Genomic DNA, 14,010 nt, shown 5'->3' on the forward strand with positions numbered 1-14,010 from the left:
CATTTATCCGTGATATTGCTTATATGTTTTCCACTAAAGTTAATAGATATTTTGTCAGTCCATGCAAAGAACTGTCCTTGAGTCTTTGATTTCTGCTGTCACGTTTCATCTGTATTCTCTCAAATGTCATCCGTAAAGTATCTGTGATTCTTTTGACAAATTAAGTATACCACCAACTGACCATTACAGATCATCATCATCATGCCGGCAACTAAAAAAGAAACAAAAATTATAATTTATGCTCATAATTATCACCATTCTCAGCTATAAATTGTATGACTTTGAACTGCACAGATAGTTTTACAATACTTTGTAATATATATTGAGGTCAATATTTTTCACTAGTCTCATCTCATAAAATTAACAATTCTACAATGTATTGAAATATAAAACTAAAGCTGTAGACAAAGGGCGACACGGTGGCATAGTGGTTGAGTTGCTGCCTTACAGTGCTTGCAGCGCCGGAAACCCGGGTTCGATCCTGACTACGGGTGCTATCTGTACGGAGTTTGTATGTTCTCCCCGTGACCCTGCATGGGTTTTCAGAGATCTTCGGTTTCCTCCCACACTCCAAACACGTACAGGTACAAAGGTAAATTGGCTTGGTAAATGTAAAAATTGTCCCTAGTGCGTGTAGGATAGTGTTAATATGGGTGGATCGCTGGTTGGCACGGACCTGGTGGGCTGAAGGGCCTGTTCCCGTGCTGTATCTCTAAACTAAACAATAGCGAGAAAATTCAAAACCAATTTATTTCATGAAGAAATGTTAAGCAAATACTTGTCAAGTATCACTGTTTTAAAAAAAATTTGAAATAGAACATTGGGTTGCAGGGCATATTTGTGGTTCAGCCACGGCCAGAGTATTGTTTTCAGTTATGCCTATCGAACTTTAGGATAAAGACTTTGGAGAGTGAGCAGAACGAGTTTACCAAAGTGATTCCAGGGATGAGGGACCTTTGTCATGTGGATAGACTGCAGAAGCTGGAGTTGCTCTTCATGGAATTAGAAGTTGCAAAGTGATCTGACAGACGTATTGAACATTTAGGCAAAAAGATTAATAGGAACCTGGGGGTGGTGGGTATATGGAACAAGCTGCCTGAGAAGGTAGGTGAGGCAGGTATAACAACATTGAAAATATATTTGCACAGGTACATGGATTGGAAAGGTTTAGAGGTATATGGGATCAATATGGGCAGGTGGGACCAGTATAGATGGGGCATCTTGGTTGGCATAGGCAGGTTGGGCCGAAGGACTTGTTTCTGTGCTATATGACTCTAATCATGGAAGAAAACTGCTCCCTCTGGCAGAATGGTTCAGATCAGGGCGACAGAGAATAAAGGTGATTTGCAATAGAATCAAAAGTGGTTATTAGTTCATTAACAAGTCAGCGTTTAGCATTTTCAACTTTTAACACCATTAATCCTTCAAATTTAGTTATTACTAGACCAAGTGGACCCGTTGAGCCCAAGCCTCTCCTGCATTGGTGCAGCACCCTCTCCTCCCCCACTCCCCCTCCCCTCTCCCCCCCCCCCCCCCCACTATCCTCCCTGCCCCTCCCCTCTCTCCCCCCTCCCACCAACATTTCCGTCACCTCCAACTGGATCTGCTTTCTGCAGAGACCGTTCCCTCTGTAACTCCCTGGTTCACTCGTCCCTTTCTACCCAAACCTCCCCATCAACCGCAGGAGATGCAACACCTGTCCCTTTACCTCCCCCCTCGACTCCATCTAAGGACCCGAACAGTCTTTCTAGATGAGACAGAGGTTCACCTGCACCTCCTCCAACCTCATCTATTGTATCCGCTGTTCCAGATGCCAACTTCTCCAAATCAGCGAGACCAAATGCAGGCTCGGCGATCGTTTCGCTCAGTCCGCCTTAACCAACCTGATCTCCCGGTGGCTGAGCACTTGAACTCCCCCTCCCACTCCCAGTCTGACCTTTCTGTCATGGGCCTCCTCCAGTGTCATAGCGAGGCCCACCGCAAATTGGAAGAACAGCACCTCATATTTTGCTTGGGCAGCTTGCAGCCTAGCAGTATGAACATTGACTTCTCTAACTTTAGATAGTTCCTCTGTCCCTCTTTTCCCCTTCCCCTTTCCAGTTCTCCCACTGTCTTCCTATCTCCACCGATATCCTTCCTTTGTCCCGCCCTCCCCCCCGACATCAGTCTGAAGAAGGGTCTCGACCCGAAACGTCACCCATTCCTTCTCTCCAGAGATGCTGAGTTACTCCAGCAATTTGTGATACCTTATAATATTTTCTTGTTAAAGACATCAAATATTATCATATTTCTGAGTTTATGATTTATTTCATTTAAACCAATTATGCTAATATCAGATCAGCATGGTAAATAATTCACTTTATCTCTGTTAAGCAGTAAAGAAATGTAGTGTTTATTGTCCAGTAACTTTTGAAAGATGAAGAGTCTGGGGAAAGAATCTATTACACTTTGTAATTTTTAAAGAAAGGCTGCTGATACTCACGTATTGCAACCCACCATTGCCATGCTACAGGGAATTCACCCATCACTGTGAATAAAATGAAACCTCAATTTACCAGCTTAGTAATGTTCAGACATCAGATCTTGACATAGCGATAAGATGGTATCTAAAACATGGTGAACCTTATGTACAGACTCAGGGTGGTCTACTGTCAAACACTCTTATGCTTGGTATGATTGTGCCTAATGTATGGCAGGGTTGTCACTGAACTGTATAGGAAAAAATAATATTACTACACTTGGTTTAGTTTATTGTCACCTGTGCCAAGGTTCAATGAAAAGCTTTATGCTGTGTGCTAACCAGTCAGCAGACAGACTATACATCGTTACAATCATGATACATGATAAAGGGAATAACATTTAGTGCAATGTAAAGTACGATTAACGATAGTCCGGGGGTTGCAGTGACCCTCGTCATTACATGTACACAGGTGTACAATAAAGTACCATTGAGCTTTAAACCAGCAAAATTATAAAACTTGGGCCTGACTGGAAATATTAATATATATTGAGGTTTACATTTTGGTTCCAACATTACTGGGGCATTACTGTTAATTGTAAGCATAAATCAGCTAAAGAAGTTATGTTTTTCATTTGCCTCCCTGTTTATTTCTGAATTAAGGCCCTGGAGGAATAGTAATGTGCATCATCACTGAAAACAGTAAAGGGTGAACAAAGTTTGATCTTAGAATTCTCACCTTTGCTTTCAAACCATCGAATAATTACAGAATAGAGGGAAACCAGTTGCCCACCAATTCTCAGCCAGCACCCAGAAGAGCAATCCTCCCATTTCCATTCACTCAGTTCTTGATGAAAATCCTCTAAATTATTTACCCTCTTGCGTCACCTCGCCATGTTCTCCAGAGATGCTGCGAGCCCCGCTAAGTTATTCCAACACGTTGTGTCTTTACTGGATGTTTGCTTTGTTTCTTTCCCTTACTCTGTTTAATTTGATTTTGATCTGAAGATGCATGCAACAGACTTCAGGTTGGTGCCAAATCAAATAGAAGAAATGGAAGAGAGAACAATGAAGATTCAGAAAACGTAGGCTTGCATTCTTGATGAAAGCCCGCTATTGCCATCTGCGTGAACCATCTTCCATAGACCCATCTTCTAGTGAGTGTTAAAGTGCCTTTAGTTTTGAAATTCTCCTCGTGGGATTTTTCATGTTTTCTGACTGATTACTTGAGACTACTGATCCACCAGTACACTAACACATGTTTCTACTTCCACTGGTCTTGCCTGTCCCCTGGCAGACCAGCTTGATAAGTACACATGAAGAGAGAGTTTATCAGTCGCCGTCTCGACGGTCCAGGGCACACCAAGCAGGGAAGCAAAGAACAATTAGAGTAACATACACTTGGTAAAACAACAACATTAAAATTACTGTCATATTTCCAATTATACCCTCTATTGTGATGGCTTATTTAGAGTACTCACAAGCTGAACTCAGCACGACATGGCTGAGTGTAATGGTGAGTGCGTAATCCCAAATCCTCTTCTTAATTATAGCCGCAAACAACAGACCACTGATGAAAAAGGTGAGTTCCATGGACAGCAGGATCACTAGGAGCATTGAAATGAACAGTACAAATTGACCTCAAAATCTTAACTCTTAATATAAAATCAAATAGATAAAACAGACAGATAATACTATTTTCATATTTATACTCTTGTACCTCCAGACGTTAATATTCCAACATTTCCTGGGCTTCGCAACTCAGCAATCCTTTTGTCTCACACCTTTTGTCTTTTCATCTCTGGCTGTTTTCCAACCATCTGCCTACCACTCACCTGGATTCACTGATTACCTGCCACGCTTTGTCCTGCCCCTCCTCTCTTCCAACCTTCGGCTCTGCCCGCCACAATCAGTCTGAAAAAAGATCCTGACCCGAGTGGATGTGGAGAGAATGTTTCCATTAGTGGGAGAGTGTAGAACTAGAGATCGTAGCCTCATAATTAAAGGACGTTCTTTTAGGAAGGAGATGAGGAGAAATTTCTTTAGGCAGAGGGTGGTGAATCTGCAGAATTCTATGCCACAGAAAGTTGTGGAGGCCAGGTCAGTGGATATTTTTAAGGCAGAGATAGATAGATTCTTGATTAGTACGGGTGTCAGAGGTTATGGGGAGCAGGCAGGAGAATGGGGTGACGATAAATTTAACTTGACTTTAATAGAAAGCTTGTTAACTTAAATTCACAATTTTAGAAAGTTGTGACAAAAGGTTTTCTGCATTGTTCACTGTTTCTCATCCTATAAATGTGGTGCGATCTGCTGTTTTCATTTAACATTGTTTTTATTTTGCAAGCTTAGTCATTTATGCAGAATATAAATAGCAACACCCCAACACTATTTGTTAATCAGCAAGAAGCTATTGTTAGGCACAGCCCTACAATTTTGGTCTCCAATTGTGATGCTCTTGCTGTAGGGGCATTCATCTGAAAGAAAAATGACATTACTTGAGGCAGGCCAGAATAGACTCAGCCATTACAACTTGCTGGAACTCCCAATAGCCCAACATAGAACATAATACCACTCCACGGTACTTTGTTAAGTACCGTGATTAAAGTACTCTCATTTTGTACTTTAATCTTTTGTACTTAATATAATTGTATTTATTTGTTTTTGCATTTATTGCATATATGTTTTACGCACCGTCAGGATTGGCTATTTTTTTATTTCGTTGTACTCGTTGCAATGACAATAAATGAATATTATTATTATTATTATTATTATTATATTATTATTATTATTATTATATTATTATATTATTATTATTATTATTATTATTATTATTATTATTATTTGAAACTCCTTCCATCAAATGTGTTATTTTTCTTACCTAGGTACTTTGGGCTAGACATTGAAGCTTTTGTTTTAAAGTCAAATGGAAACAACCCATCGAATAACTCAAGCCTGTAACACAGAAACCATTTCAGGAACATAAGGATATTGGAAATGTAAGCAGGAGTTGGCCATTCAGCCCCTCATCCCTGTCCCGTCATTGAATAAGATCACGGCCGATCAATAAACTTAATTAGCATTTTTCTGCACAAATCCCAATTCCCAAAATAACTAAAAAATATATCAAATCTTGAATGTGTTGAGCCGTAGATTCTGCAACAATTCATGACCTACACAGTGAAGAAATTTATTCTCACCTTTTCTCTAAATGAGCCCTTATTTTGAGACTGTGGCCTATGGTTCCTAACACCCAAGCCCAGCAACATCTACCCCACATCCAGCACATTTGTCTTCAGGGCAAATGGAAGAGAAAAGTGATAGGTCTTTACGGAGCTCACTGTTCCAAAGAATAAATTCTGCCTACATTTCATTATTGGCACATAAATGGTCATCTCATAAGCTCGAGTGTAAGTCTACTGAATGGTCATCTCATAAACTAGAGTGTAGAGTTATGAACATTTCTTACCTGCACTTTCTTTGTAACTGTAATATTATAACACTAACATTGCACTCTGATTGCACTACCTGTTGTACTTATGTATAGCTTGATTATACTTATGTATAGTATGATTTGACAGGATAGCACACAAACAATTTTTTTCACGGCACCTTGGTACACGTGACAAGATTAAACCAAAATGAATACCAATAAATTATATATAAATTACACACAAATTCTAAGACAGTGAAAACTAAAATACTGTGCAAAAGAACAAGACATTTGTGCAAACCATGAAAAGACGTTACGCTGACCAAAGTGACTCAAGTGCTTATTCAGACATTCCTTAAACACTCAGCAACTCAGCTTCCACCTCTTTCTCCCTAGTAATGTACAGTATTTCAGGTACTCCTAAAAATGCCCTGTAAATCTCATACCTTTTACTCTAAATCTATGTCCATTAGGTTTATTCACCTCTGATAAGCAGAAATTATTTCTAAAGTCTATTCTATTTAAAATCTTCATACCTTCAATGTGGTTGGTTTTATATACTTCAACCATGATCTCTTTTAACCTCCTCAGCTCAAGGGAAAACAGCACCATCTGACCCATGTTGTAGACTTCATCCCTTCTAGCCGAGTCACTGGTACCAATAGATATCTGACCTGACTTCACCTTTCCCCTTCACAATCTCCTACAGATGTTCCAATGGCATTTGTTTAAGTGTTGAATGGCGATAGTCTCTCCAATGTCTTTTCAGCAAATAATCAAAAGTGTTTAAAGAAAATTACAAGAAAAAAGACTATAGTTTCAAATTCCCCCAAGGTTTTTCATCTAGCTCCCCTTAGGTCTTGACTCCAGAGCAATTCTGGAGAGTTGGCAAACCTGATAATGTGGATTTTTCTCTTTCAAGTCTGCAGGTAAAAGGGTTGTGCAAAATTCTGTCTCCTCCCCTAAACATTATTTTCCAACATGTTCCGAAAGGATTGGTGAATAGATGAAACTCCCTCTGTATATCTTACCTGTATGCACCAAAGCAGACACTTCCGATCATGTAATAGAGGGTGTAGAATGCCATCAAACATAGCAGCAGATTAAAGAAGACAGCCTAAGAAAGTGCAAAACAACATGGATTAGATTTCAATTAAACTAGCAAAGAAGCTGAGGTCACCTTAACCAAACCTTCACATGATTGGACCCATAGATGCAGCAGTAGTCTAGCTGATTTTGCTTTCCAATGAAACCAATGCAAATTCATTCTCAAGATGGTTTCCTACATGGTAAAATTGGTTACAATTACCCCGATTGAAGATTATCCTATAAAGTGCACTATAACCAAAAGGTTGTACAAGATGTTGGTGAGGCCACATTTGGAGTATTGTATTGTGTTGTGGTCACCCTGCTAAAGCAAGGATGTAATTAAGCTAAAAAAAAGTGCAGCGAAGATTTACGAGGATAGACACAAAAAGCTGGAGTAACTCAGCCGGACAAGCAGCATCTCTGGAGCACAGGAATGGGTGACGTTTTGCGTCAAGACCCTTCTTCAGACAATCTGAAGGAGGGCCTCAACCTGAAACGTCACCCATTCTTCCCTTCAGAGATGCTGCCTGTCCCGCTGAGTAACTCCAGCATTTTGTGTCTATTTTCGATTTAAACCAGCATCTGCAGTTCCTTCCTTCAGATTTACGAGGATATTGCGTGCACTCGAGGGTCTGAGCTGCAGGGAAAGTTAAGGCGACTAGGACTTTATTTCTTGGAGCACAGGAGGCTGAGGGGTGATCTTATGGAGGTGTATAAAATCATGAAGAGGAAAGATAGGGTGAATGCACAGAATCTTTTACCCAGTGTAGGGGAATCAAGAGCGAGAAGGCATAGGTTGAAGATGAGAGGGGCAAGGTTATTTTACACAAAGGGTCATGGGTATATGGAATGAGCTGCTAGAGGAGGTAGTTGTGGTAGGTACTATATCAGTATTTTAAAAGACACTTTGACAGGTACATGGGTAGGAAAGGTTTATGAGAGATATGGGTCAAACGCGGGCAAATATCGTTTGGGACTAATGTAGATGTTATAGGAAAGATATTGTCAAGCTTGAAAGGGTTCAGAGAAGATTTACGAGGATGTTGCCAGGATTAGAGGGTGTGAGCTGTAAGGAGAGGTTGAGTAGGCTGCGTCTATTCCTTGGAGCACAGGAGGATGAGGGGTGATCTTATAGAGGTGTACAAAATCACGAGAGAAATAGATGCACAGAGTCTCTTGCCCAGAGTAGGAGAATTGAGGACCAGAGGACATAGGTTCAAAGTGAAGGGGAAAAGATTTAATAGGAATCTGAGGGGTAACCTTTTTGCACAAAGGGTGGTGGGTGTATGAAACAAGCTGCCAATTGAGATAGTTGAGGCTGGGACTGTCCCAACGTTTAAGAAACAAACTGGTATATGGATAGGACTGGTTTGGAGGGATATGGACCAAGCGCAGGCAGGTGGGGCTACTGTAGCTAGGACACGTTGGCCGGCACGGGCAAGTTGGTTTGAAGTGCTTATTTCCACACTGTATCACTCTGACTCTAGTGTAGATGGGGCATCTTGGTCAGCACGGACAAGTTGGGCCAAAGGGCCTGGTTCCATGCTGTATAACGAGGATTCTATGACTTACATGAAGATGACATTGTGAAATGGATGAATTATAACATCGAGGTACCTGTGACCTGCCAGGTGGCACTACAGAGGTTGTCTATATCGCTCTGCACCCCAGTGTAGGCACTCATGAGGACAGTGGCAATAACAGTGATGATCTATATAAAAAGGTGAGTACGGATTAGGAGATAAAATGTGTATGCAGTACTAGAAAATTAAACCATCAAAAGGAATTGCAGATGCTGGTTTATACCAAAAATAGACACAAAATGCTGGAGTAACTCAGCGGGTCAGGCAGCATCTCTGGAGAAAATGGATAGGTGATGTTTCGGGTTGGGACCCTGCTTCTGATAAAATTAGATGATCAGTACATCACATTTTAGTGTAAAAAACATATCTACACCCAACATGACACTACAGTTCTTACTGTATCAAAGAAAAATCAATCAAGAAACAAAACCTCTGAACTAATGATTCTACAGAAGATATTTACCGATAAAACAAGTCCATTTATATATATATATATATACATACATATACCTACACAACACACACATTGTACACACACACACATGTACATTCCATTATATATATGTGTGTGTGTGTACACCTATTATAATATATACACACACATGTGTATGTATGTATATATTATAATACGTAATATATATACCATATAATAGTTTGCTGTCTTCACTTTATTGCAATATTATTTAAAGATATGTGTAGTTCGTTAAAGTATTCATTGAGATGAACAAAGGTATTAATTCAGAAACAAGTAACTGCAGATGCAGGTTTGCAAAGTAAAAAGACACAATTTGTTATTGTGGGAACGTGGATTGTGTCCATTGTTTGTGCGAACGTCCGCGACCAACACAGTATGAGCGGGTCGCTTCACCCATCTCTGGCCATCTCGCAACCGCGTACCTTCGTCCCATCAACTCGCGCTTTGCAGGCCATGTGAGTAAATTCGAGGAGTCTACACTGTGCCCGGGGACCCTTCCTTCTCACGCATTCTTGCCCGTTTCGCTCTCAGATGAACGTCTGCCTTCACTGCCCTGATCCAAAGAGAGAGATAATCCCGTCCACAGAGAGAGAGAGAGAGAGTTGGCAGTTGGGATTTAATGCAGGACATCACCAAACCCCACGACCGCGCATCACAAATTGTCTTGGTTGTAAATAGAGTTTTGCGAAAATCAAAAGACTTAAAGAAATCTGAAATAAGGGCAACATGGCCCAGGAAGTAAAGGTGTCGCAAGCAAGAAAGAAGAAGTTAAACATTGAGAATGACGACCTCTGATGGTTTAATTTTCTAGTACTGCATACACATGCAACACAAGAGCCTGCTGTTCGGCGGATAATGCTTTTCCAGCTCTTCAACATAGCGAGCCAATTCGTCCTGTAACCAGGACCATTCTATTGAATGTCTGAAGAACGGTCCCGACCCAAAATGACACCAATCCATGTTCTGCACAGATGCTGCCTGACCCACTGAGTTACTCCAGCACTTTGTTTTTTTCTCCATTGTCCCCATCAAATTTATTTTTATAAAATTAAATTACCGTTAACAGATTTTTTAAAGAGGTTATAATGGAGTGGAGGCCTGTGACTAGTAGTGTGCCTCAGGGGTTCGGTGCTGGGCCCCATTACTATTTGCCATCCATTTAAATGATTTGGATGAGAATGTACATGGCACGGCAAGTTTGCAGATGACACTAAAGTGGGTGGTATTGTAGATAGTGAAGACGATTTATAGCGGCCAGCTGCTCGTCTATCAAATTAGCTTCCAAGCTGCTGCTTACACAGATCGGATGAAACAATAAGTTAATGACACCAACAATAACAATACCAGAGACCTTCTCGACGTTTGAATTAGTTAGACGTTTTTATTTGAAGTCGCAATATAATATATTGGCATATCTCTCTCGTCATCGTCTTGTTATTGATTCGCTTGCGTCATTAACTTATCGTTTCACCCGATCTGTGTAAGTGGCAGCGTGGGAGCTGATTTGATCGACGAGAAGTTGGCCGCTATATCGTAAAATTCTAAATCCTACCACGATCTATGCAATTAATACGAACTGCCAGATCTATCTTCGGCAGAGATCTCTACTAATCTTCTTGTCAGTAAGATCTACACCCGATTAAATCTTGGCTGCTGAATCCTTTTGGCAGAACCTCTGTCAGCACCTTCTCGGCTCCAACTCGCGAACATGTCCCAACTGCCGTTACTCTCGCTCCGCCCAGCCCATATGTAAGTATAGCATTAACCTTTTAGTGTCCAAACTGCAGCAGGATACAAGGTAATATAATAATATGCAAAAATAACTAATAAACGCAAAATGGCTCCTACACGATTGTTTGGGATTACAGCAGGCTTTTGATCGGTTGGGCAGGTGGGCCGAGGAATGGTTGATGGAATTTCACAAAGAAATGTGAGGTGTTGCATTTTGAGAAGTCTAACATAGGCAGGACCTACTCGATGAATGGAAGTCTCTGTGAAGTGTTGAGGGGCAGAGAGATCTAGGAATTCAGATGCACAGTTCCTTGAAAGTGGCATCACATGTGGATAGGCTGCTCTAGAAAGCTTTCAGCACATTGGCCTTCATCAGTAAGTTGGGAGGTCATGTTACAGTTACATAAGATGTTGGTGAGGCCACATTGGAGTATTGCGTTCAGTTTTTGGTCACCATATTATAGGAAATATGTCGTCAAGCTTGTTGTCAATGTCCACTGGTCACAGATATCCAGCCTGGATATTGTCCTTCCACCATAACCCTCTCTCTGTCTTCTATTAGTAAGCCAGTTGTAAATCATCCGATCAAGTTACAGTGAACCCCGTGCATCTTAATCTTCTGGATCAGCAAACCACGGGGTCTTTATCAGATACCTTACTCATATCCACGCAGACCATCAATGACTTTTATCACTTCTTCAAAAAACGTGATCGTTAGTAAGACACGACCTGTCTCTAGGTTGACATGACCTCTAGGTTAAATGCTTTACCTTTTACCGTTTACATGCTTTAATCCCCAGTCTATATGTATTGTATTGCACTGTCTAATTGTATTGTACTGCATCGTATTGTACTGCACTGTCATCCCCTGCGTATATGTTTTGCTTTGTATTGCACTATGGCCCCCGGAGGCACTCTGTTTCGTCCCATTCGTTGCATGATCTGTAAGGAGTGGATTGACAAATAAACTAAATAATAATAATAATACAAAGCCATGCTGACTGTCCCTAATTGATCCAATTCTCTTCTAAACGGGAGTAAAATATATCCCGAAGAGTCCTCTCCAACAGCTTCTCTTCCACTGACATGAAGCTCGCTGACGTATACTTCCCAGGATTTTCTCTACTTCTGTTCTTAAACAAAGAAACAACATTAGCTTCTCTCCAGGAGCCTGCCTGTGGCTAGAGAAGATGCAATGATCTTTACCAAGGCACCTGCAATCTCCTCTCTTGCCTCTCTTAATAACCTGGAACAGATCCCATCAGGCCCTTGGGATTTAACCATCAAAATGCTCTTCAAGACCACCTCCATCTTGATTTCAAACTGCCCTCGCACATTAGTATTTTCCACACTGATCTTACCGTCCTCCATGTCCTTCTCCTTGGTGAATACAGATGGAAAGTTCTCCGCTGCGCCTCAGAGCTAAGTCCAATGTCACAAACCTGACTGCTGCTCCCCCCTGATGGGTCACCCCCCTCCCAACAGTATCCAAAAGGGCATCTGTTTTGGAGGGGAATGGCCACAGGAGATTCCTGAACTCACTGCCTACTCCTTTCCTGGTAGTCACGCATCTACTCTATGCCTGTACCCTTAGCTGTGACCATCTCACCATAACTCCTTTTGATTACATGCTCACATCAATGGGTGAGCCTGAGGTCATCCAGCCAGAGCTCCAGTTCCCTAATGCCGCCTGTGAGGAACTGCAGCTGAATGCACCTCCTGCAGGTGTAGTCCTCAGGGGCACTGGGAATCCTCCTGACTTCCATCATCCCCCAAGAGTAGCATTCCACAATCCCACCTGCCTTCTCTACTGCACTAAGACCAAGGGGAAAAGAAAATCACACACACGAAACAATAGTGTACTCTAACCTGATATCACCCTCTTCGTCGTAACCTCAACAAAGCACTTTGTCTCAACACAGCCTTGCTCCAAAATGGCCGCCCCTATATACCACTCCGCTACATCTTTCTTTGGCCTCTCAATGAGCTAATCCAAGAGCTCGCTTTTCAAATCACCCGCGACATCAGAGCTTCAAACTAACTGCCTTGGCACCTCCAATATTTCCTTTTATAACCTTCTGTTGCCTCACAGAGCTTGAAATCAACTCCTAAAGCCAATCCATCAGCTCCCTTTTTAAATCTCCTGCTTGGTCAGGGCTTGAAATTTACTCTTGACAGTATTTTGCTTACTTTCATTTTTTCAGTCGATGCCCAAATTCAAATAACAGTACCTCAGACTTCATGATGGGCTACCGCGGTATTGAGAATGCATCTGGAATGAGAATGCGTGAGTCTGATGTCATAATACTGTACAATGAACATAGAATGCTATTTAAGTGATTAAATGGATTATAATTTCATTTGAAAACTGTGACATTTTACTGGTTCCACATCTAGAGAGCTGCACCTTCAGTTACCTTTGTCCAAGTGAACAGCTACTTTCCTACAGCTATCAGATTCTTGAACCAGCCCACACCCCTAATCCTATCTTGACAAAGTAACATTTCTGTCCACCTATTGTGTACAATTGTGTTTTTTGTACTGATGGATTTTTTTTGCCGTGTTTTTCAGTTTTGTAAAATTTATGTGTAATCTATGTAAAGTTTATGTTCTTGTTTGTTGAACCAACCCGCACATTCCTAATCCTACCTTGACATGGGAAGATGTGGACTCTTATACATCGGCTTTTTTCAAAATGTGGACTCTTATACATTGGTGTTGTTCAAGATGTGGACTCTTATACATAGGGGAGACCAAATGTAGACAGTTTCATTGAACACCTTCGCTCAGTCCACCTGGATCTCCCGGTTGCCAAACACTTTAATTCCCCCTCCCATTCCCACACTAACCTTTCTGTCCGAGGCCTCCTCCATTGTCAGAGTGAGGCTAAACGCAAATTGGTTGAACAGTGCCTCATATTTTGCTTGGGCAGCTTACAACCCAGTGGTACGAATATTGATTTCTCTAACTTCAAATAACCCCTGTATTCCCTCACTCTCCATCCCTCCCCCACCCAAATCGCACCAGCTTCTCATTCTCACTGAGCAAACAGCTAACAATGGCCTGTTTGCTTTATCATCGTTACTTTTTTGCATATCTTTAATTCATTTGTTCTATATCTCTCTACATCATCGTCTGTATCTCTTGTTTTCCTTTTTCCCTGACTCTAGAAGGGTCTCAACCCGAAATGTCACCCATTCCTTCTCTCTAGAGATGCTGCCTGTCCCGCTGAGTTACTCCA

The 14,010-nt window shown here is 41.4% G+C and overlaps 1 protein-coding gene across 1 annotated transcript; it reads right to left on the bottom strand.

The window, feature by feature from the left end:
- Positions 1 to 119: 119 nt before the first annotated feature.
- tmem244 (transmembrane protein 244) lies at positions 120 to 9,493 on the bottom strand. The gene is made up of 6 exons (XM_078422889.1): positions 9,461 to 9,493; positions 6,923 to 7,008; positions 5,340 to 5,413; positions 3,940 to 4,065; positions 2,483 to 2,527; positions 120 to 211 (listed from the first exon to the last, which is right to left on the bottom strand). Exons 1-6 carry the CDS (start codon positions 9,491 to 9,493, stop codon positions 120 to 122), a joined length of 456 nt encoding a protein of 151 aa, XP_078279015.1.
- Positions 9,494 to 14,010: the final 4,517 nt, after the last annotated feature.

This window comes from Rhinoraja longicauda, chromosome 27 (genome assembly GCF_053455715.1).
Source record: "Rhinoraja longicauda isolate Sanriku21f chromosome 27, sRhiLon1.1, whole genome shotgun sequence".
NCBI lineage: Eukaryota > Metazoa > Chordata > Chondrichthyes > Rajiformes > Arhynchobatidae > Rhinoraja > Rhinoraja longicauda.